The 23,208-nt window shown below is 44.8% G+C and overlaps 1 protein-coding gene across 1 annotated transcript; it reads right to left on the minus strand.

Moving 5' to 3' along the window:
• Positions 1 to 3,964: 3,964 nt before the first annotated feature.
• On the minus strand, positions 3,965 to 6,274 carry LOC129827214 (uncharacterized). The gene is made up of 4 exons (XM_055887951.1): positions 5,871 to 6,274; positions 4,985 to 5,516; positions 4,713 to 4,839; positions 3,965 to 4,434 (listed from the first exon to the last, which is right to left on the minus strand). The coding sequence occupies exons 1-4, from the start codon at positions 6,272 to 6,274 to the stop codon at positions 3,965 to 3,967; spliced, it is 1,533 nt and encodes a 510-aa protein (XP_055743926.1).
• Between the last annotated feature and the right edge of the window lie 16,934 nt (positions 6,275 to 23,208).

Here is a 23,208-nt window from a genome sequence, read left to right on the forward strand (position 1 = left end):
GTATTAAAGTGTTACTTTTGTTACAAGGTGGAAAGGTGACAGGTTCTAGGTGTGGTATTGAGCAGGCAGCAGGAAGCAGAAGTGACAGGTTCTAGGTGCGGTATTGAGCAGGAATCAGGAAGCAGATGTGTCCGGTTCTAGGTGTCTTATTGAGCAGGAAGCAGGAAGCAGATGTGTCCGGTTCTAGGTGTGGTATTGAGCAGGCAGGAGGAAGCTGAGGTGACAGGTTCTAGGTGTGGTATTGAGCAGGAAGCAGAGGGGACCGGTTATAGGTGTGGTATTGAGCAGCAGGCAGCAAAGGTGACAGGTTCTAGGTGTGGTATTGAGCATCAGGAAGCAGAGGTGACAGGTTCTAGGTGTGGTATTGAGCATCAGGAAGCAGAGGTGACAGGTTCTAGGTGTGGTATTGAGCAGTGTGAAGCAGAGGTGACAGGTTCTAGGTGTGGTATTGAGCAGTGTGAAGCTGAGGTGACAGGTTCTAGGTGTGGTATTGAACAGTGTGAAGCTGAGGTGACAGGTTCTAGGTGTGGTATTGAGCAGGCAGCAGAAACCATACAAAGAAACAAAACAGGGACACAGGAAGCAATGCTGCCCAAGAGGCAGTTTTTCAGTTTCTGAAGAGCTCACTTCAGCTCAAACAAATACAATAGCCATTTGTTTTTACCAAAATAAGTCATCACCTGCTCTGTCAAAAACATGTGCTGCACCATGCCTCCAGACTTCATTCACTTCCTGTGGGCGGCCCCAAGAAACACAAAACGGGAGTTTAAATACATGCAGCTCAAGTCACATGACCAGGCATGCAAATCTGTCACAGCTATGCAGTGGCGAACAGTCATTCAGGGCGGGTGGGGAAGAGCCCCACCTGTTTGAGCCGCTCCAACTGTGCAGCTAAAATATATAATTATATATATATACAGTACCAGTCAAACGTTTGGACACACCTACTCATTCCAGAATTTTCTTTGTTTGTATTATTTTCTACATTGTAGAATAATAGTGAAGACATCAAAACTATGAAATAACACATGGAATCATGCAGAAACCCAAAAAGTGTTAAACAAATCAAAATATATTTTATATTTGAGATTCTTCAAAGTAGTCACCCTTTGCCTTGATGACCGCTTTGCACACTCTTGGCATTCTCTCAACCAGTTTCACGAGGAATGCTTTTCCAACAGCCTTGAAGGGGTATTGTATCCAAGAAAGTAATACTAAGTGTATGTTGTGTAGATGTGGGTGGTGTATAATGTAGAGAGAAATATGTTTTGAAAGGTCATCCAACTCGGAATTCCAAGTGGGGAACTCGGGCCTCTTTCTAGAGCTCCCAGTTGTCTTGAAAGCACCATAAATCCAGAGAATGCCAGACTTTGATGGCAAAGTTTGATGACAAAAATTTGCCCAAGATGGACCGCCACGCCACCTTCCTGTTCAAGTGAGCACAGCACAACAAGGTGAGTCCAAAAATGTATTGTATACTGCTGCATAAATTATGTAATATGCCATGGAGCTATGTATACCGTAGCTAATAAAGTAATACTAAGTGTATTAAATAAATGGGACATATAAACAGACAACGAAAGCTCTTACAATATTCGATGACGACATTTCTCTAAAACAGGCTATAAACTATGTGCACCACCAAGTCAAAACCAAATTATTGTGTATTAAGCTGTTAGTAGCTGTCACGCCCTGGCCTTAGTATTCTTTGTTTTCTTTATTATTTTAGTTAGGTCAGGGTGTGACATGGGGAAGGTTTGTGTTTTGTCGGTTTTGGGTGATTATATGGTAAAGGGGGTGTTGGGTGTATTGTATGGGTTTGTGTGTAGTGCATGTGTCTAGCGTTGTCTATGTTGGTTTAGTTGTTTAGGAGAGTCTATGGTTGCCTGAATGAGTTCCCAATTAGAGACAGCTGATTTCTGTTGTCTCTGATTGGGAGCCATATTTAGGGTGGCCATAGGCTTTCATGTGATGTGGGTAATTGTCTATGTAGAACGTTTGTAGCCTGTATGTGTATGTGCACAACGTTATTTAGCTTCACGGTCGTTTGTTGTTTTGTATAGTTTGTTAAAGTGTGTCGTGTTCGTTCATCTTCTTTAAATAAAAAGAGAAGATGTATCATTATTCCGCTGCATCTTGGTCCGTCTCTCCAGTACACGATCGTGACAGTAGCCCATGTGCATCACCCTAATAATTTGGTCCCTTTCCCCATCAGAACTTAGCCTACTGTTTTGACTTGGTGGTGCACATAGTTTATAACCTGTTTTAGAGAAATGTCGTCATCGAATATTGTGAGAGCTTTCATTGTCTGTTTATATGCCCCATTTATTTATTCTATGGTTCTGACTTGGTATACAGGGAGAATACTGTAAGAACAGCCCATGTTCTGAGTTCTGTCACTGTACATTTCAAAAGTGCTGAACAAATAGTTATATTGACTATGTCCGTCCTAGCTCGCTCATTAATGTCTTAATCGAAATTACGGATTGCCTCTTATCAGCTCGTCGTCCCCTTATGCCATAGTTTGTACATCTCAATTGTCAGTAAAAACCACATTAGTTTAAGCAAGTGAGCCATATCAGGTATGCATTTTTAAAAGGCAGTAAATGGGGCTGAATTAACTGTTTCGCTGCCAGACAAGGCTCCGCTGATAGCCAGGTATAACGGTGGTACTGCTGTTGGGACTGCTGCTGGGACAGCGTCACGTAGGCCTTAACAGTTTGTGGGCACCATTATAGTCCAATTAATGTATTGTTTAGTGTTGTGTAGTGGCTTTGCTGGCATGCATCGAAAAACATTTTGGTTGAGTTTGCCCCAACAAGATTTACATAATAAAATCGCCACTGAACCTGTGACACTTCAGTATTATAGCTGTTTAAGATGTAGACACAGGCTATTTACTTTCCAGATATAATTTGCATATTGGTCCCTGATTTATAGTGTTTGTATTATGCCATCACAAGTTGTGGTGGTGGTGTGATCGTCAACTCAACAGCTGTTTCCCATGATGCACAGTGGCAGTCGTCCAAATCAATTATTCCACTTCCACCCTCAATTCTGTATCACTCATCAGACGTGTGAAAAGGTACCAACCTCACTCTGCTGTCCTGTTACCTCCAGATGCATCACACACCACATGGACTGTGGGACACAGCCTGGATGAGTCACACAAATGGCACCCTTTTCCTTATTTAGTGCTTATATAGCCTGATGGGCCCTGGTCAAAAGTAGTGTACTATAAAGGGAAAAGGGTGCCATTTGGGATACAGGTTCCTGTCTGTCTGGAAGGAAGTTGCATCCGCCTCCTGTTGTCTGTATGGGACCTTGGTGTTGTACTCTAACACCCCCACAGCAGACAGTGTGGTTAAATACCTTCTTACACCAATTTCCCCTCTGAAAATAACACATCTTCAGAAACCTACAATCAAAAAGTTCATTTTTATCTCCATTCCTACTTATTGGTATGTATAAATACCTCTACTACCTAACTATACCTCTACTACTTAAACCTCTACCTGCCTAACTATACCTCTACCTGCCTATCTAAACCTTCACCCGCATAGATGTGGGTGGTGTATAATGTAGAAAGAAATATAACTTTTAACTATTTCTGAAACTTTCTTCTGATTGGCTTTAGAGCTGAAACCAGTCTATTGTCTCTCCCACCATCACACCTGGCGCTGCTCTGGAGGTGAGATTTTCGCCACCTCAGGTGTGGAGAAATTGTCGCTTCTTTTCTGTCACCCCCCCCTTTTTCCAAAACAACACAAGTGTTCTGTATAACAAACGATACAAACAAACTGTGAATTACAACAAGAAGAACTGAAGTTTGGTAGAAAAGAGAAAGTTATTTTAACATTCATGGATGTGTGACTGTTTCCTAAAATGGACACCGTACATCTGAAATGTTGTATTATAAGGAACAGGATACATTCTGTGCAGTCAGGCTTGTATTTCTTTATTGTCATTCTCTTCTACCTAGACAGGGGAAGAGCCGTGACAAGAAACCCTGTGGCCTCTCTGACACATCTATCTTGGGGAACCTGTCATAAGGTGGAGAGGTCGACCGGGAGAGCACCCTGGAGCAGACCGGGAGTCTCAGAGTCCTTCTCTCCCCGCTGGCTTCTCCTGAGTCCAACCTGTAGCGGTGACGCCTCAGTCTGGAAAGGAAGGAGGACCTGAAAGAGACCCTTCTCCCCCTCCCTTGGGATTGGGAATGTTGGAACGGGAACATTTGGAATTTACTGAAAGTCTGAGCCCCGATGGTGCTCCCTGCTGTAGATGTCTCCTCCAGGGGACCCTGACGGGAGCTGTGTCCTCGTCCTGGGTCCAGCAGATACTCCCTGGCCTCCTGGCCATCCTCCAGGTCTCCAGTCTCAGAAGTGAGGATGGATGCAGGGAAATAGGATACTGGTCTGATGTTATTGCTGCACTCTGGGTTGGGTAGATGGAAGGGAAAGAGAGAAGGTGGGAAAGAGAGTTTTCCACTTGTCTATTGTCTGGATGTAATTCTGGTGATCTCTCTGTTTTCTGTCCTCCATCAGAGCTCAATGCTTTAATGCAAAACACACTACACTACTGTCACTCCTTATCGCTATCAAATGATATGAAAGTATACAATTACAGAAGTGATCAAGCAAATCTATTTTTACAAAAAAAAATTTGACTGACAAATACTTTCTAAGAGACAAAACCATACAAAGACATCATACCAGCTGTAGTGATGCTGACGCAGTCTGGGCTGTCTGCTGGTACAGATGGTGGTGGAACTGAGTCCAGCACTTCAGAATTCTCCTCTCCACAAGATGGATGGTTTGGCTTCCAATGCTTTACCACCGGCTGCACACACAATGGACACAGTACTCAACACACCAACCCCAACACAATGGAGAGGGCCAGTCACTCACTACTCAACACACAAACCCCCAACACCATTCTATTCTATTCTAGAACTGCCGTCATGTTCCTGTCTTAAAGGACTGACCTGAACAGAAGGTGGTAAGCAGTGTGTGTCACTCTCCCAGCTGATGTGGCTCTTGGTGCAGATGGAGGAGGAGGGTTGGAAGTGGGATTGGGAGTGAGGCTGGGTGAGGGAGTGGGAGGGAAGGTTGGAGGGCTGGGAGAGGCTTGTGGAGTGGGAGAGAATGGTGCAGGGTTGGGAGTGGGAGAGGGATTTGATCTGGGTGAGGGGTTGGAAGTAGGTCTGGGTGAAAGGTTGGGAATGGGTTTGGGTGACAGGTTGGAAGTAGGTCTGGGTGACAGGTTGGGAGTGGGTCTGGGTGACAGGTTGGGAGTGGGTCTGGGTGACAGGTTGGGAGTGGGTCTGGGTGACAGGTTGGGAGTGGGTCTGGGTGACAGGTTGGGAGTGGGTCTGGGTGACAGGTTGGGAGTGGGTCTGGGTGACAGGTTGGGAGTGGGATGGAAGGCAGCTACGCTCTGTGTACAGCCTGAAAGACACTTCCACATGTCCACGCTTCTTTAGCTTCTTCCTCGGCTCAGAATTGAGGACAAACCACCTGCAGAAGAAAAAACAATACTTGTTTCTTGCTCTTCTTTTGTGAGTAGTTCACATATCACAGCTTTAAATGTATGTTTTGAATGAGCTATAGAGATATGATCTCTACAGCATACAGTATGCCACCAGATTGGGTACATCATATACATTACATCCTGTACATTATATTTGATATATTAATGGTCCTCTGTAGCTCACTACGTAGAGCATGGCTCTTGCAACACCAGGATAGTGGGTTCAATTACCGGGTCCACCCATATGTAAAAAATGTATTCACGCATGACTGTTAATTTCTTTGGATAAAAGGTATATATATTTACATTACATCAGTTGAAATCAGTTTTTCTCAACTCACTCTTTGTTCCCGTCCTTCTTCTTGACAACATCCTCCAGCCTGAAGCTCACAGTACCCAGGAACTTATCAGGCAGGGCCAGTAGGGAGCGTCGGTGGTGGATGGTCAGGGTCAGGGCTGCGGCGTTGGCATCCCAGGGGGCCGAGGAGGGCAGGGGGAAGGTGAGCTCACAGTTCCAGTGGGGGGTCAGGGTATCGTGGATGACAGGGGTGGTGATTCTCCTTTGCCCCAGCTGGAGGATAGCGTAAGGGTTGCTGCCCCCATGAAAGGTCTTAGCTCTGAGGCCAGTGGCCCTCAACACAGTCACAGCCAGGTGGGAGGGGGGACCTTCACTGTACACTGAAGTCACTGCCAGACTGGCCTGTGCTCTGCTACCGTCACTCTCCACCACAGGACCTGATGACATCCTGCAGGGGATGAGGGTTAGAGTTAGGGTCAGGAATCCTACTGTACGTACAGTATCTTATAACTCATCATTCCAAATTGTGAATCAATCTGTGCTATTATTATTCTGTCTCGTCTTAGTTCTGTTTTCATTCCTGTGTTTGGCTTCCCCATCAGCCGATGCTGAATGACTCCGGAACTATAATTATCAGTAATTATCAGGAGTTAGTGATGTCATAATGGATGTTCTTAAGAAGGAGGATTCTCCATGGTTCTACCTGAGGTTTAATATTCTGTGTTCATTGAGTAATAGGAATATTAATAGCTTTCTGTTCTCATACACACCATCCCAAGACTGATATATTTTTGATCCAAAGATAACAATCTCCAGCTCTTGTGAGTTTCGGTTAACCAGTTGCCACAACATTGTCTTGAACAACCTCTGAAAACATCACTTCAAAATCAACTGCTGATTGAAATATGATTTCAGGAATTAGGTTGTAACTTGTAAACAGTAATTAGTCATACCAGTTTCATGTCCATCTGTCTCTTAACTAAATGGTGTAGCCACAAAAAGAAAGTTTAAACCTCACACTGCATCACACGAATAAACTAATTACTTGCTAGTGAAGCTGTTGAAAGAACAAGGCATTTTGGATATAACAGACGGGATACAGCAGAAAACCTTCCATCCTGTTTCACATTGTTTGGAAACCTACAGTAGATTTGATAATAGTTCACTGGTTGTGTTTATGTGTTAATAAACACCTCGGCTGGCCAGGCACTGCCATATTGCATACCTGATGCCCTTCCCAATCCTCCCGTTTATAAATGTGTCTTTGTCAGTGTGATCTTATAGTAGTAGTAGGCTCTGTATGTGTGACAAAATCTCCCCACCCCTCCCCTCCCCTCCTGTCCCAGTCCTAATCTTGGAGCAGAACCCTGCCAAGCCATTTAAACCGGAAGAACACTGGTCTGTTGTGGTTGGATGACGCTCAATGATCAAATCTCAGACCGACATAGTAAGAAGGAAAAAGCAAAATGAGCGTTTAGGCGCCAGTGTGAATTGCCTTTCGCACCAGACAGATTTTCGTCTCCCCATTATGGTTCCAGCTAGCGTTCTTAGTGCTGCTCGTTGTGTGGATTGCACATGCTCCCCCCTGTCTAATGAGGCAGCATTAGCCAGAGAGAAGCAGTAATTAGACCAAGCGTCAGAGACGAGGAGTCAGGGACAGATGGCATGCAAAGACAAGTCTCTCTCTACCCTTTCTCCTCAGACTTCTTGAGACAGACGTGTCACTTGTCATTCTAACCTGCAGTTTGTCATCTGTTGATGGTAATGTAAGGGTGTACGATGAGATGGTCTGTGAGTAATTACTCGCTTGTCTTGTCTGTATTTTTATATGCTTAGCCTGTTCAAGAAGACTGCGGTATGTGTAAAGTATAGGCCTGCTGTTTGTACATCAGGGTGCAGTCTGGAAATGCAACATTTCTAGCTGCAGCGAGGTGTTGATTGGCAGCGATCAATCATGAATTTTGAGAATACATTTTCCAGTAGCTAAACACATTTCTCTCTCAGGTGTTATTGCCACTGATTCCTAATGAACAAAAAGTATCAGTCTGTGATTCAGGTTTCTTCACCAGTTCAGTTGAGGGAAGTCTCCGTTAACAACACATGCTCTGTGACAGCTCTACTGAATCCTGTTAGAAGTCTCTAGTTTTGACTGTACATAATGAGCCAACCCGGGATCTGCCCTGCGTCCCAAAACGGCACCCGATTCATAGGGTCCTGGTCAAAATAAGCGCACTATGTAGGGAATAGGGTGCCATTTGGGACACATCCCGGGACACTTCAACGTGTGTTTTATTAGTGCATTGTTTATGGTAATTTATTGTTCATGTATTGAAATATTGCAACGTGTTCTGAGTTCGCCCCGTAGCACATTGAGTTAATTAGACTGTTCAGAATTGTGTTGGCGGGAAAAAAAAAAAAGAAGTGAGTGGAATGTTGTTGACAGCCAATCAACATCTCACTTCTCTACAGAACAGTGTAAATACTATGACAAATGAATGTATGACAAAATATTGCAAGCCATGCATGTTGATTGCATCATTATCATATAATTGTGGATTCATGGGAATCACACCAATAACAAAAACGACTTGAACTTCCGTAGAAGACATTTACTTTATTCAATAAAACTGTTTGTACTGATGATACAAAGGTCATATCAATGTCTAATGTACAGAGCTGTATATAACTAGAATAAATCTAACCCTAGCTTCATGTCACCTAATAATCCCCAGTTTTCAATTGGCTCATTCCTCCCCCTCCTCTCCCCTGTAACTATTCCCCAGGTCGTTGCTGTAAATGAGAACGTGTTCTCAGTCAACTTACCTGGTAAAATAACGGATAAATAAAAAGTAATACAAAAATGTCCAAACACCGGCTCAACCCAAACCCTAGACATTACCCTAACACCAACCTTAACCCTAGACATTACCCTAACACCAACCTTAACCCTAGACATTACCCTAACACCAACCTTAACCCTAGACATTACCCTAACACCAACCTTAACCCTAGACATTACCCTAACACCAACCTTAACCCTAGACATTACCCTAACACCAACCTTAACCCTAGACATTACCCTAACACCAACCTTAACCCTAGACATTACCCTAACACCAACCTTAACCCTAGACATTACCCTAACACCAACCTTAACCCTAGACATTACCCTAACACCAACCTTAACCCTAGACATTACCCTAACACCAACCTTAACCCTAGACATTACCCTAACACCAACCTTAACACTAGACATTACCCTAACACCAACCTTAACCCTAGACATTACCCTAACACCAACCTTAACCCTAGACATTACCCTAACACCAACCTTAACACTAGACATTACCCTAACACCAACCTTAACCCTAGACATTACCCTAACACCAACCTTAACCCTAGACATTACCCTAACACCAACCTTAACCCTAGACATTACCCTAACACCAACCTTAACCCTAGACATTACCCTAACACCAACCTTAACCCTAGACATTACCCTAACACCAAACTTAACCCTAGACATTAACCTAACACCAACCTTAACCCTAGACATTACCCTAAAACCAACCTTAACCCTAGACATTACCCTAACACCAACCTTAACCCTAGACATTACCCTAACACCAACCTTAACCCTAGACATTACCCTAACACCAACCTTAACCCTAGCCATTAACCTAACACCAACCTTAACCCTAGCCATTAACCTAACACCAACCTTAACCCTAGACATTACCCTAACACCAAACTTAACCCTAGACAATACCCTAACACCAACCCTAACCCTGAGACTGAAACTGTAATAAGTTAATTGTTTATGTGGAATTCTGATAGATACAATTGAAGTTGGAAGTTTACATACACCTCAGCCAAATACATTTAAACATTCCTGACATTTAATCATTACCTGTCTTAGGTAAACATTACCTGTCTTAGGTCAGTTAGGATCACCACTTTATTTTAAGAATGTGAAATGTCAGAATAATAGTAGAGAGAATGATTTTTTTCAGCTTTTATTTCTTTCATCACATTCCCAGTGGGTCAGAAGATGACATACACTCAATTTGTATTTGTTTGCATTGCCTTTAAATTGTTTAACTTGGATCAAATGGGTAGCCTTCCATAAGCTGAATTTTGGCCCATTCCTCCTGACAGAGCTGGTGTAACTGAGTCAGGTTTGTAGGCCTCCTTGCTCGCACACGCTTTTTCAGTTCTGCCCACAAATGTTCTATGGGATTGAGGTCAGGGCTTTGTGATGGCCACTCCAATACACTGACTTTGTTGTCCTTAATCCATTTTGACACAACTTTGGAAGTATGCTTGGGGTCATTGTCCATTTGGAAGACCCATTTCTTATAGTCTTTAACTTTAACTTCCTGACTGATATCTTGAGATATTGCTTCAATATATCCACATACTTTCCTCCCTCATGATGCCATCTATTTTGTGAAGTGCACCAGTCACTCCTGCAGCAAAGCACCCCCACAACATGATGCTGCCACCCCCGTTCTTCACGGTTGGGATGGTGTTCTTCGGCTTGCAAGCCTCCCCCTTCTTCCTCCCAAAATAACGATGGTCATTATGGCCAAACAGTTCTATTTTTGTTTCATCAGACCAGAAGACATTTCTCCAAAAAGTACGATCTTTGTCCCCATGTGCAGTTGCAAACCGTAGTCTGGCTTTTTATGGCGATTTTGGAGCAGTGGCTTCTTCCTTGCTGAGCAGCCTTTCAAGTTATGTCGATATAGGACTCGTTTTACTGTGGAAATAGATACTTTTGTACCTGTTTCCTCCAGCATCTTCACAAGGTCCTTTGCTGTTGTTCTGGGATTGATTTGCACTTTTCTCACCAAGTACGTTCATCTCTAGGAGACAGAACGCGTCTTCTTCCTGAGTGGTATGACGGCTGCGTGGTCCGATGGTTTTTATACTTGTGTACTATTGTTTATACAGATGAACGTGGTACCTTCAGGCATTTGGAAATTGCTCCCAAGGATGAACCAGACTTGTGGATGTCTACATTTTTCTTTCTGAAGTCTTGGCTGATTTCTATTGATTTACCCATGGTGTCAAGGAAAGAGGCACTGTGTTTGAAGGTAGGCCTTGAAATACATCCACAGGTACACCTCCAATTGACTCAAATGATGTCAATTAGCCTATCAGAAGCTTCTAAAGCCATGGCATCATTTTCTGAAATTTTCCAAGCTGTTTTGTCAACTTAGTGTTTGTAAACTTCTGACCCACTGGATATGTGATAAGTGAAATAATCTGTCTATAAACAATTGTTGGAAAAATAAATTAGAGTAATTAAGTAGATGTCCTATCCGACTGGCCAAAACTATAGTTTGTTAACAAGAAATTTGTGGAGTGGTTGAAAACAGAGTTTGAATCACTCCAACCTCAGTGTATGGAAACTTCCGACTTCAACTGTATATAGCTCATGCACCGGGTCCCCCTAGCTGTCCCCGTCTCAGGGGTTCACCTGGTCCCCCTAGCTGTCCCCGTCTCAGGGGTTCACCTGGTCCCCCTAGCTGTTCCTGTCTCAGTGGTGAACCTGGTCCTCCTAGCTGTCCCTGTCTCAGTGGTGAACCTGGTCCTCCTAGCTGTCCCTGTCTCAGGGGTGAACCTGGTCCTCCTAGCTGTCCCTGTCTCAGGGGTGAACCTGGTCCTCCTAGCTGTCCCTGTCTCAGGGGTTCACCTGGTCCCCCTAGCTGTCCCCGTCTCAGGGGTTCACCTGGTCCCCCTAGCTGTCCCCGTCTCAGGGGTGCACCTGGTCCTCCTAGCTGTCCCTGTCTCAGGGGTTCACCTGGTCCCCCTAGCTGTCCCCGTCTCAGGGGTGAACCTGGTCCTCCTAGCTGTCCCTGTCTCAGGGGTGAATCTGGTCCTCCTAGCTGTCCCTGTCTCAGGGGTGAACCTGGTCCTCCTAGCTGTCCCTGTCTCAGGGGTGAACCTGGTCCTCCTAGCTGTCCCCGTCTCAGGGGTGAACCTGGTCCTCCTAGCTGTCCCTGTCTCAGGGGTGAACCTGGTCCTCCTAGCTGTCCCTGTCTCAGCGGTGAACCTGGTCCTCCTAGCTGTCCCTGTCTCAGCGGTGAACCTGGTCCTCCTAGCTGTCCCTGTCTCAGGGGTGAACCTGGTCCTCCTAGCTGTCCCTGTCTCAGGGGTGAACCTGGTCCTCCTAGCTGTCCCTGTCTCAGCGGTGAACCTGGTCCTCCTAGCTGTCCCTGTCTCAGCGGTGAACCTGGTCCTCCTAGCTGTCCCTGTCTCAGGGGTGAACCTGGTCCTCCTAGCTGTCCCTGTCTCAGGGGTTCACCTGGTCCTCCTAGCTGTCCCTGTCTCAGGGGTGAACCTGGTCCTCCTAGCTGTCCCTGTCTCAGGGGTGAACCTGGTCCCCCTAGCTGTCCCTGTCTCAGGGGTTCACCTGGTCCTCCTAGCTGTCCCCGTCTCAGGGGTGAACCTGGTCCTCCTAGCTGTCCCTGTCTCAGGGGTGAACCTGGTCCTCCAAGCTGTCCCTGTCTCAGGGGTGAACCTGGTCCTCCTAGCTGTCCCTGTCTCAGCGGTGAACCTGGTCCTCCTAGCTGTCCCTGTCTCAGCGGTGAACCTGGTCCTCCTAGCTGTCCCTGTCTCAGCGGTGAACCTGGTCCTCCTAGCTGTCCCTGTCTCAGGGGTGAACCTGGTTCTCCTAGCTGTCCCTGTCTCAGGGGTCCTGGATGGAGGGTTTTCAGAAGACATCCATGGGTTCTCACACAATCAGAGCACACCTCAACAGGAAGACTTTAGGGATTCTCACACACACACACACACACACACACACACACACACACACACACACACACACACACACACACACACACACACACACACACACACACACACACACACACACACACACACACACACACACACACACACACACACACACAGACGCAGTCACACACACACATCTCTCCAGCCTCCAACAGCACCTAAATGAAGGAGCAGTTCACACTGCAGCACACTCCCTCCATTTCGCACCTTGACTGAAGCCTTCTGAATCAGCACACTGAGGATTCAATGATCCCTGTGTGTGTGTGTGTGTTTAATTGTCCCTCCCTTAATCCCCTCCGGAGAGGCCTTCCAGATCCTGACAGCCTTTCTTTCTTTGGCTTTCTAGTGTTGCATTTTTTCTTCCCTCTTTGTCACTGCTCCACCACCCTCCCTCCCTCCCTCCCTCCCTCCCACCCTCCCTCCCTCCCTCCCTCCCTCCCTCCCTCTGAGCTGAACTGACTGAACTGCTCCCGTCCGTGAGCAGTTCAGTCAAATTCTTATAGTCTACATATTCTTATAGTCTATATATTCTTATAGTCTACATATACTTATAGACTACTTATTATTTTATCCTTCATATAATATCAATGTAGATTATATAAGGGACAATCCATGCCTTAAATTATGGAGATCTTTACATTTTTCAGTTAAGTGTCTGCACCTGCTGTCTTTTCAAATTCAAATCCAAATGTTTCAGGTGGGGATTTAGGTTCCTGCAAGGACCCCCACCAACATTTACAGTAAGGGTCGTGATTCACTGCAAGGGTTGGGGAACTCAGTAACAGTCCCATGTAGCTCAGTTTGTAGAGGATGGTGCTTGCAGCGCCAGAGTTGTGGGTTTGATTCCCACGGGGAACCAGTATTAAAAACATGATTAAAATGTATGCAGTCGCTCTGGATAAGAGAATCGGCTAAATGATGTAGACTAAAAGAATATGAAGACTGTAAGAATATGTAGACTATAAGAATATGAAGACTGTGAGAATATGTGGACTATAAGAATATGAAGACTGTAAGAATATGTAGACTATAAGAATATGAAGACTGTGAGAATATGTAGACTATAAGAATATGAAGACTGTAAGAATATGTAGACTATAAGAATATGTTGATTATAAGAATATGTTGAAGGCTATAATATTGTGTAGACTATAAGAATATGTTGAAGGCTATAAGAATATGTTGAAGGCTATAATATTATGTAGACTATAAGAATATGTTGAAGGCTATAATATTATGTAGACTATAAGAATATGTAGACTATAAGAATATGTAGACTATAATATTATGTAGACTATAAGAATATGTTGATTATAAGAATATGTTGAAGGCTATAATATTGTGTAGACTATAAGAATATGTTGAAGGCTATAAGAATATGTTGAAGGCTATAATATTATGTAGACTATAAGAATATGTAGACTATAATATTATGTAGACTATAATATTATGTAGACTATAATATTATGTTGATTATAAGAATATGTTGAAGGCTATAATATTGTGTAGACTATAAGAATATGTAGACTATAAGAATATGTAGACTATAATATTATGTAGACTATAAGAATATGTTGACTATAAGAATATGTTGACTATAAGAATATGTAGACTATAAGAATATGTAGACTATAAGAATATGTAGACTATAAGAATATGTTGATTATAAGAATTTGTTGATTATAAGAATATGTAGACTATAATATTATGTAGACTATAAGAATATGTAGACTATAAGAATATGTTGATTATAAGAATATGTTGATTATAAGAATATGTAGACTATAATATTATGTAGACTATAAGCATATGTTGATTATAAGAATATGTTGAAGGCTATAATATTGTGTAGACTATAAGAATATGTAGACTATAAGAATATGTAGACTATAATATTATGTAGACTACAAGAATATGTTGATTATAAGAATATGTTAAAGGCTATAATATTATGTAGACTATAAGAATATGTAGACTATAATATTATGTAGACTATAAGAATATGTAGACTATAAGAATATGTAGACTATAAGAATATGTAGACTATATGTAGACTATAAGAATATGTAGACTATAAGAATATGTAGACTATAAGAATATGTAGACTATAATATTGTGTAGACTATAAGAATATGTAGACTATAAGAATATGTAGACTATAATATTATGTAGACTATAAGAATATGTAGACTATAAGAATATGTTGATTATAAGAATATGTTGAAGGCTATAAGAATATGTAGACTATAATATTATGTAGACTATAAGAATATGTTGATTATAAGAATATGTAGAAGGCAAGCTGTATTGGGTGCAGATGACTGATGTGCTCGCTCTTTTGTCTGTCTGTCTTTATTTTATTTGTATTTTTATTTATTTAACCTTTATTTAACTAGGCAAGTCAGTTAAGAACAAAGGTGTACAGACGAGGAGGCATACAAAGGTATGTCAATTGGTATGTTTGTAAGGATCGACGCTGGTAGACGAGAAGCGGGTACAGGGAGTGAACATTTAACACTCGAGCGTCAGAGAGGGCGAGCCGGAGCAGGCGTGTTATGGAGATCACATGTACCATCCTCCCTTACCTCTTCAATGAATATCCCATAGGCCTCTACAATATGGACGAGGTATATATAATTTTCATTCAGATTTACCACAAGAAACAAGGTATGAATACTGTTATGTGCATGTTTTTTTTAAACATCTGTATAATTACAATTTTTTTTTGGTGATTCATAGACTTCACCCTCCCTACATCTCTGATGAATATAACATGAAACCTGTTCTATCACCGTGCACTACAAAATCATTCTGGCTATGGATACGGAGAACAAGACATTAACATCAGCACGCCAGAGGATAGATTTGGGGCTCTGTTGGAAGTTTAACTCATATGTTGATGTTTTTATTCTGCTTTGTCACTAAAATCATAATAAACAGTTACAACTCAAATATTGTTGTTATAGTTGTTATAATTGTTGTTATAGTTGTTATTATTGTTGTTATAGTTGGTATTGTTGTTATTGTTATTATTGTTGTTGTAGTTGGTATTGTTGCTATTGTTGTTATTATTGTTGTCATAGTTGTTATTGTTGTTATTGTTGGTATTATTATTATTGTTGTTATAGTTGTTATTGTTGTTATTGTTGTTATAGTTGTTATAGTTGTTATTGTTGTTATAGTTGTTGTTGTTGTTATAGTTGTTATTGTTGTTATAGTTGTTATAGCTGTTATTGTTGTTATTGTTATTATTGTTGTTATAGTTGGTATTGTTGTTATTATTGTTATGATTGTTGTTATAGTTGTTATTGTTGTTATTATTGTTGTTATAATTGTTATTATTGTTATTGTTGTTATTATTGTTATTGTTATGGGTATTATTATTAATAATAATAATAGGGATGGAAAGGGGGGGGTAGTTCAAAAATGGACTCCAAAAGGTTCTTCAAAAACGTTCTTCGAACAACTTATAGGGGTTCCCTCACAGTTTCAATTTGAAGAACCCTTAAAGGATACTCCAGGAATCTTTTCTTTTTAGAAGTGTACACGCTTCAGCACTCGGCGGTCTCGTTCTGTGAGCTTGTGTGGCCTACCACTTCGCAGCTGAGCCATTGTTGCTCCTAGACATTTCCACTATAACAGCACTTACAGTTGACCGGGGCAGCTTTAGCAGGGCGGAAATTTGATGACCTGACTTGTTGGATAGGTGGCATCCTATGATGGTGCCACGTTGAAAGTCACTGACCTCCTCAGTATTGGCCATTCTACTACCAATGTTTGTCTAAGGAGATTGCATGGTTGTTTGCTCGATTGTCAGCAACGGGTGTGGCTGAAATAGCCTAATCCACTAATTTGAAGGTGTGTCCATATACTTTGGCCATGTTGTGTATGTGTACTTACGACGGTGGTGTGGCGGTACCAATACCAGTGTGTGATCATCAGCTCCTGGGACTGCAGGAGGTGTGTGTGTGTGTGGGTACCAGTGCCCACTACCCAGAGTGCCATGCGGCAGCAGGGCCTGCCCAGCCCGCTCAGCTTTGGCACCTCAGCTGCCAGCCAGGCCTGCTGATGAAGAGAATGTGTGTGTGTTTGTGTGATGAAGAGAAGGTGTGTGTGTGTGTGTGTGTGTGTGTTTGTGTGATGAAGAGAAGGTGTGTGTGTGCGTGTGTGTGTGTTTGTGTGATGAAGAGAAGGTGTGTGTGTGTGTGTGTGTGTCTGTGTGATGAAGAGAAGGTGTGGAGTGAGAGTTAGTATCTGATAATGAAGCTACCTTGTTGTCACCACAGATTGTTCGCTCAGGGCCTTCCGTTGAAGGAGTCTGCCTGCTGCAGAGCACCAGCAAGCGCATGCACACACACTCACACACCAGTCTCCACCACGCCCCCCTCCACCACCCCGGGGCTTGGCACCTCTAGCAGGGACAGGAAGGTATTTGTACCATGCTCCCTTCAATCACCACCCAACGCCCAGATCCTGCTGTTCACTGCAAATAATAGTATTTTGCCTGATGACTGATTTGAGATTTTCCATTTTCCCCAATGTTTTTTCTTTCTACCTTTCTTCAGTGTTCCGTAGTGTCCCCAGTGTTCCGTAGTGTCCCCAGTGTCCCCAGTGTTCCATAGTGTCTCCAGTGTTCCGTAGTGTCTCCAGTGTTCCGTAGTGTCTCCAGGGTTCCGTAGTGTCCCCAGTGTTCCGTAGTGACCCCAGTGTTCCGTAGTGTTCACAGTTTTCCGATGTGTTTCCCAGTGTTCCGTAGTGTCCCCAGTGTTCCGTAGTGTTCCCAGTGTTCCGTAGTGTCCCCAGTGTTCCGTAGTGTCCCCAGTGTCCCCAGTGTTCCATAGTGTCTCCAGTGTTCCGTAGTGTCTCCAGTGTTCCGTAGTGTCTCCAGTGTTTTGTAGTGTCCCCAGTGTTCCGTAGTGTCACCAGTGTTCTGTAGTGTTCCCAGTGTTCCGGAGTGTCCCCAGTGTTCCGTAGTGTCCCCAGTGTCCACAGTGTTCCATAGTGTCCCCAGTGTTCCGTAGTGTCCCCAGTGTTCCGTAGTGTCCCCAGTGTTCCGTAGTGTCCCCAGTGTTCCGTAGTGTCCCCAGTGTCCACAGTGTTCCGTAGTGTCCCCAGTGTTCCGTAGTGTCCCCAGTGTTCCGTAGTGTTCCCAGTGTTCCGATGTGTTTCCCAGTGTTCCGTAGTGTCCCCAGTGTTCCGATGTGTTCTCAGTGTCCCCAGTGTTCCGATGTGTTCCCAGTGGTCCGTTGTGTTCCGTTGTGTTCCCAGTGTTCCGTAGTGTACCCAGTGTTCCGTAGTGTTTCCCAGTGTTCCGTAGTGTACCCAGTGTTCCGTAGTGTCCCCAGTGTTCCGTAGTGTTCCCAGTGTTCCGTAGTGTCCCCAGTGTTCCGTAGTGTCCCCAGTGTCCACAGTGTTCCATAGTGTCCCCAGTGTTCCGTAGTGTCCCCAGTGTTCCGATGTGTTCTCAGTGTCCCCAGTGTTCCGATGTGTTCCCGGTGTTCCGTTGTGTTCCGTTGTGTTCCGTAGTGTTCCCAGTGTTCCGTAGTGTACCCAGTGTTCCATAGTGTCCCCAGTGTTCCGTAGTGTCCCCAGTGTTCCGTAGTGTCCACAGTGTTCCGATGTGTTTCCCAGTGTTCCGTAGTGTCCCCAGTATTCCGATGTGTTCTCAGTGTCCCCAGTGTTCCGTAGTGTCCCCAGTGTCCCCAGTGTTCCATAGTGTCTCCAGTGTTCCGTAGTGTCTCCAGTGTTCCGTAGTGTCTCCAGTGTTCCGTAGTGTCCCCAGTGTTCCGTAGTGTTCCCAGTGTTCCGTAGTGTTCACAGTGTTCCGATGTGTTTCCCAGTGTTCCGTAGTGTCCCCAGTGTTCCGATGTGTTCTCAGTGTCCCCAGTGTTCCGTAGTGTCCCCAGTGTCCCCAGTGTTCCATAGTGTCTCCAGTGTTCCGTAGTGTCTCCAGTGTTCCGTAGTGTCTCCAGTGTTTCGTAGTGTCCCCAGTGTTCCGTAGTGTCACCAGTGTTCCGTAGTGTTCCCAGTGTTCCGGAGTGTCCCCAGTGTTCCGTAGTGTCCCCAGTGTCCACAGTGTTCCATAGTGTCCCCAGTGTTCCGTAGTGTCCCCAGTGTTCCGTAGTGTTCTCAGTGTTCCGTAGTGTCCCCAGTGTTCCGTAGTGTCCCCAGTGTCCACAGTGTTCCGTAGTGTCCCCAGTGTTCCGTAGTGTCCCCAGTGTTCCGTAGTGTTCCCAGTGGTCCGATGTGTTTCCCAGTGTTCCGTAGTGTCCCCAGTGTTCCGATGTGTTCTCAGTGTCCCCAGTGTTCCGATGTGTTCCCAGTGGTCCGTTGTGTTCCGTTGTGTCCCCAGTGTTCCGGAGTGTTCCCAGTGTTCCGATGTGTTTCCCAGTGTTCCGTAGTGTCCCCAGTGTTCCGATGTGTTCTCAGTGTCCCCAGTGTTCCGATGTGTTCCCAGTGGTCCGTTGTGTTCCGTTGTGTTACCAGTGTTCCGTAGTGTACCCAGTGTTCCGTAGTGTTTCCCAGTGTTCCGTAGTGTACCCAGTGTTCCGTAGTGTCCCCAGTATTCCGTAGTGTTCCCAGTGTTCCGTAGTGTCCCCAGTGTTCCGTAGTGTCCCCAGTGTCCACAGTGTTCCATAGTGTCCCCAGTGTTCCGTAGTGTCCCCAGTGTTCCGTAGTGTTCTCAGTGTTCCGTAGTGTCCCCAGTGTTCCGTAGTGTCCCCAGTGTTCCGATGTGTTTCCCAGTGTTCCGTAGTGTCCCAAGTGTTCCGTAGTGTCCCCAGTGTTCCGATGTGTTCTCAGTGTCCCCAGTGTTCCGATGTGTTCCCAGTGTTCCGTTGTGTTCCATTGTGTTCCGTAGTGTTCCCAGTGTTCCGTAGTGTACCCAGTGTTCCATAGTGTTTCCCAGTGTTCCTTAGTGTACCCAGTGTTCCGTAGTGTCCCCAGTGTGCCGTAGTGTCCCCAGTGTTCCGTAGTGTACCCAGTGCTCCGATGTGTACCCAGTGTTTTGTTGTGTTCCCAGTGTTCCGTTGTGTTGCCAGTGTTCCGATGTGTTTCCCAGTGTTCCGATGTGTTTCCCAGTGTTCCGTAGTGTTCCCAGTGTTCCGATGTGTTTCCCAGTGTACCGTAGGGTTGCCAGTGTTCCGATGTGTTTCCCAGTGTACCGTAGTGTTGCCAGTGTTCCAATGTTTTTCCCAGTGTTCCGATGTATTTCCCAGTGTTCCGATGTGTTTCCCAGTGTTCCGATGTGTTTCCCAGTGTTCTGATGTGTTTCCCAGTGTTCTGATGTGTTCCCAGTGTTCTGTAGTGTTGCCAGTGTTCCAAGGTGTTTCCCAGTGTTCCGATGTGTTTCCCAGTGTTCCGTAGAGTTGCCAGTGTTCTGTAGTGTTGCCAGTGTTCCGATGTGTTTCCCAGTGTTCCGATGTGTTTCTCAGTGTTCCGATGTGTTTCCCAGTGTTCTGTAGTGTTGCCAGTGTTCTGTAGTGTTGCCAGTGTTCTGATGTGTTCCCAGTGTTCCGATGTGTTTCCCAGTGTTCCGATGTGTTTCCCAGTGTTCTGTAGTGTTGCCAGTGTTCTGTAGTGTTCCCAGTGTTCCGATGTGTTTCCCAGTGTTCCGATGTGTTTCCCAGTGTTCTGTAGTGTTCCCAGTGTTCCGATGTGTTTCCCAGTGTTCCGATCTGTTTCCCAGTGTTCTGTAGTGTTGCCAGTGTTCTGTAGTGTTCCCAGGGTTCCGATGTGTTTCCCAGTGTTCCGATGTGTTTCCCAGTGTTCCGATGTGTTTCCCAGTGTTCTGATGTGTTTTCCAGTGTTCTGTAGTGTTCCCAGTGTTCCGTAGTGTTGCCAGTGTTCCAATGTGTTTCCCAGTGTTCCGATGTGTTTCCCAGTGTTCCGATGTGTTTCTCAGTGTTCCAATGTGTTTCCCAGTGTTCCGATGTGTTTCCCAGTGTTCCGATGTGTTTCTCAGTGTTCCGATGTGTTTCCCAGTGTTCCGTAGTGTTGCCAGTGTTCTGTAGTGTTGCCAGTGTTCTGATGTGTTTCCCAGTGTTCCGATGTGTTTCCCAGTGTACTGATGTGTTTCCCAGTGTTCTGTAGTGGTCCCAGTGTTCCGATGTGTTTCCCAGTGTTCCGTAGAGTTGCCAGTGTTCTGTAGTGTTGCCAGTGTTCCGATGTGTTTCTCAGTGTTCCGATGTGTTTCCCAGTGTTCTGTAGTGTTGCCAGTGTTCTGTAGTGTTGCCAGTGTTCTGTAGTGTTGCCAGTGTTCTGATGTGTTTCCCAGTGTTCCGATGTGTTTCCCAGTGTTCTGTAGTGTTGCCAGTGTTCTGTAGTGTTCCCAGGGTTCCGATGTGTTTCCCAGTGTTCCAATGTGTTTCCCAGTGTTCTGTAGTGTTCCCAGTGTTTCCCGATGTGTTGCCAGTGTTGCCAGTGTTCCGTTAGTGTTCCCCAGTGTTCCGATGTTTTTCCCAGTTTTCCGATGTGTTGCCAGTGTTCCGTAGTGTTGCCATTGTTCCGTAGTGTTTCTCAGTGTTCCGTAGTGTCCCCAGTGTTCCATAGTGTTCCCAGTGTTCCGATGTGTTTCCCAGTGTTCCGTAGTGTCTCCAGTGTTCCGTAGTGTCCCCAGTGTTCCGTAGTGTCCTCAGTGTTCCGATGTGTTCCGTTGTGTTCAGTAGTGTTCCCAGTGTTCAGTAGTGTACCCAGTGTTCCGTAGTGTACCCAGTGTTCCGTAGTATACCCAGTGTTCCGTAGTGTTCCCAGTGTTCCGTTGTGTTCAGTAGTGTTCCCAGTGTTCCGTAGTGTACCCAGTGTTCCGTAGTGTACCCAGTGTTCCGTAGTGTACCCAGTGTTCCGTAGTGTCCCCAGTGTTCCGATGTGTTCCCAGTGTTCCGTTGTGTTCAGTAGTGTTCCCAGTGTTCAGTAGTGTACCCAGTGTTCCGTAGTGTACCCAGTGTTCCGTAGTGTACCCAGTGTTCCGTAGTGTCCCCAGTGTTCCGATGTGTTCCCAGTGTTCCGTTGTGTTCAGTAGTGTTCCCAGTGTTCAGTAGTGTACCCAGTGTTCCGTAGTGTCCCCAGTGTTCCGTTGTGTTCCGTAGTGTACCCAGTGTTCCGTAGTGTTTCCCAGTGTTCCGTAGTGTTGCCAGTTTTCCGTAGTGTCCCCAGAGTTCTGTAGTGTTCCCAGTGTTCCATAGGGATGTGATCCGCCCACTTCCCCTTCACTAATTGCCTTTTTAATGGGGCTGCCTGTTCCTTGTATCACCCATTCACCCGCTCAAGCGCTATTAGTACCCAACATTAGACCACTTCTACCAAATCAAATGATACCTGACCCTTGGGTCCTGGATCACAGACGGGACAGATCGCAGACTAGACTGCGGGGGAAGAAAAAACAATAACAACTTTGTTTTGAAGTGTCCATCCATCCCACCAGTGAAGCGGATCATTTGAAGAAAACCATATGCACCGGCATCTGCTTTCTCGTGACTTCTAGCAAACTGAACGGCAGAGTATCTACAGAGTCTAGAGAAGCGCTGTGCGCTGAGCCACTGTTTTTAAATGGAATAGCCATCTGTCTCTCTTTTCTTCGGCAGCGAGAGCTTTCCTTGGCACGGAGGGACAAGCCACTCTTCCACGCCTTTCTGAAATAAAGCAGTCTCCACAGACAAGTTAAATGGCAACTGCTCATCCAAATATAGTCCCCAAAATTTGAGAGAAAACAGGCAACATTGGAAGTACAATATGTGGGACATTGTAAAGTGGACAAAATACAGATATTTTTATTCATTTATTTTTTTTATTTCACCTTTATTTAACCAGGTAGGCCAGTTGAGAACAAGTTCTCATTTACAACTGCGACCTGGCCAAGATTAAGCAAAGCAGTGCGACAAAAACAACAACACAGAGTTACACATAAACAAAAGTACAGTCAATAACACAATATATATTTTTTTACAGTGTGTGCAAATGTAGAAGAGTAGGGCGGTAGGGAGGTAGGTAGTTCTCATTGTAGACAGACCTCATTGTAGACAGATCTCATTGTAGACAGATCTCATTGTAGACAGATCTCATTGTAGACAGATCTCATTGTAGACAGATCTCATTGTATACAGATCTCATTGTATATAGATCTCATTGTAGACAGATCTCATTGTAGACAGATCTCATTGTAGACAGATCTCATTGTAGACAGATCTCATTGTATATAGATCTCATTGTAGACAGATCTCATTGTAGACAGATCTCATTGTAGAAAGGGTCCAGATATGGTGCTTATGACACTGCCAGCAAATGAAATCAACTGAATATTATCCGACACACATGGCTTATGCACTGTTCTGTTCACACCACGAAGTTCGTCTGACCATTAGCCCTATTCATGTTAAAAATACTAGGGAAATGGCGGCGTATAATTTCGGCATTAGTACGTGGCGGCAGGTAGCCTCGGCAGGTAGCCTCGGCAGGTAGCCTCGGCAGGTAGCCTCGGCAGGTAGCCTCGGCAGGTAGCCTCGGCATGTAGCCTCGGCAGGTAGCCTCGGCATGTAGCCTCGGCAGGTAGCCTCGGCAGGTAGCCTCGGCAGGTAGCC

This window comes from Salvelinus fontinalis, chromosome 29 (genome assembly GCF_029448725.1).
Source record: "Salvelinus fontinalis isolate EN_2023a chromosome 29, ASM2944872v1, whole genome shotgun sequence".
Lineage (NCBI taxonomy): Eukaryota > Metazoa > Chordata > Actinopteri > Salmoniformes > Salmonidae > Salvelinus > Salvelinus fontinalis.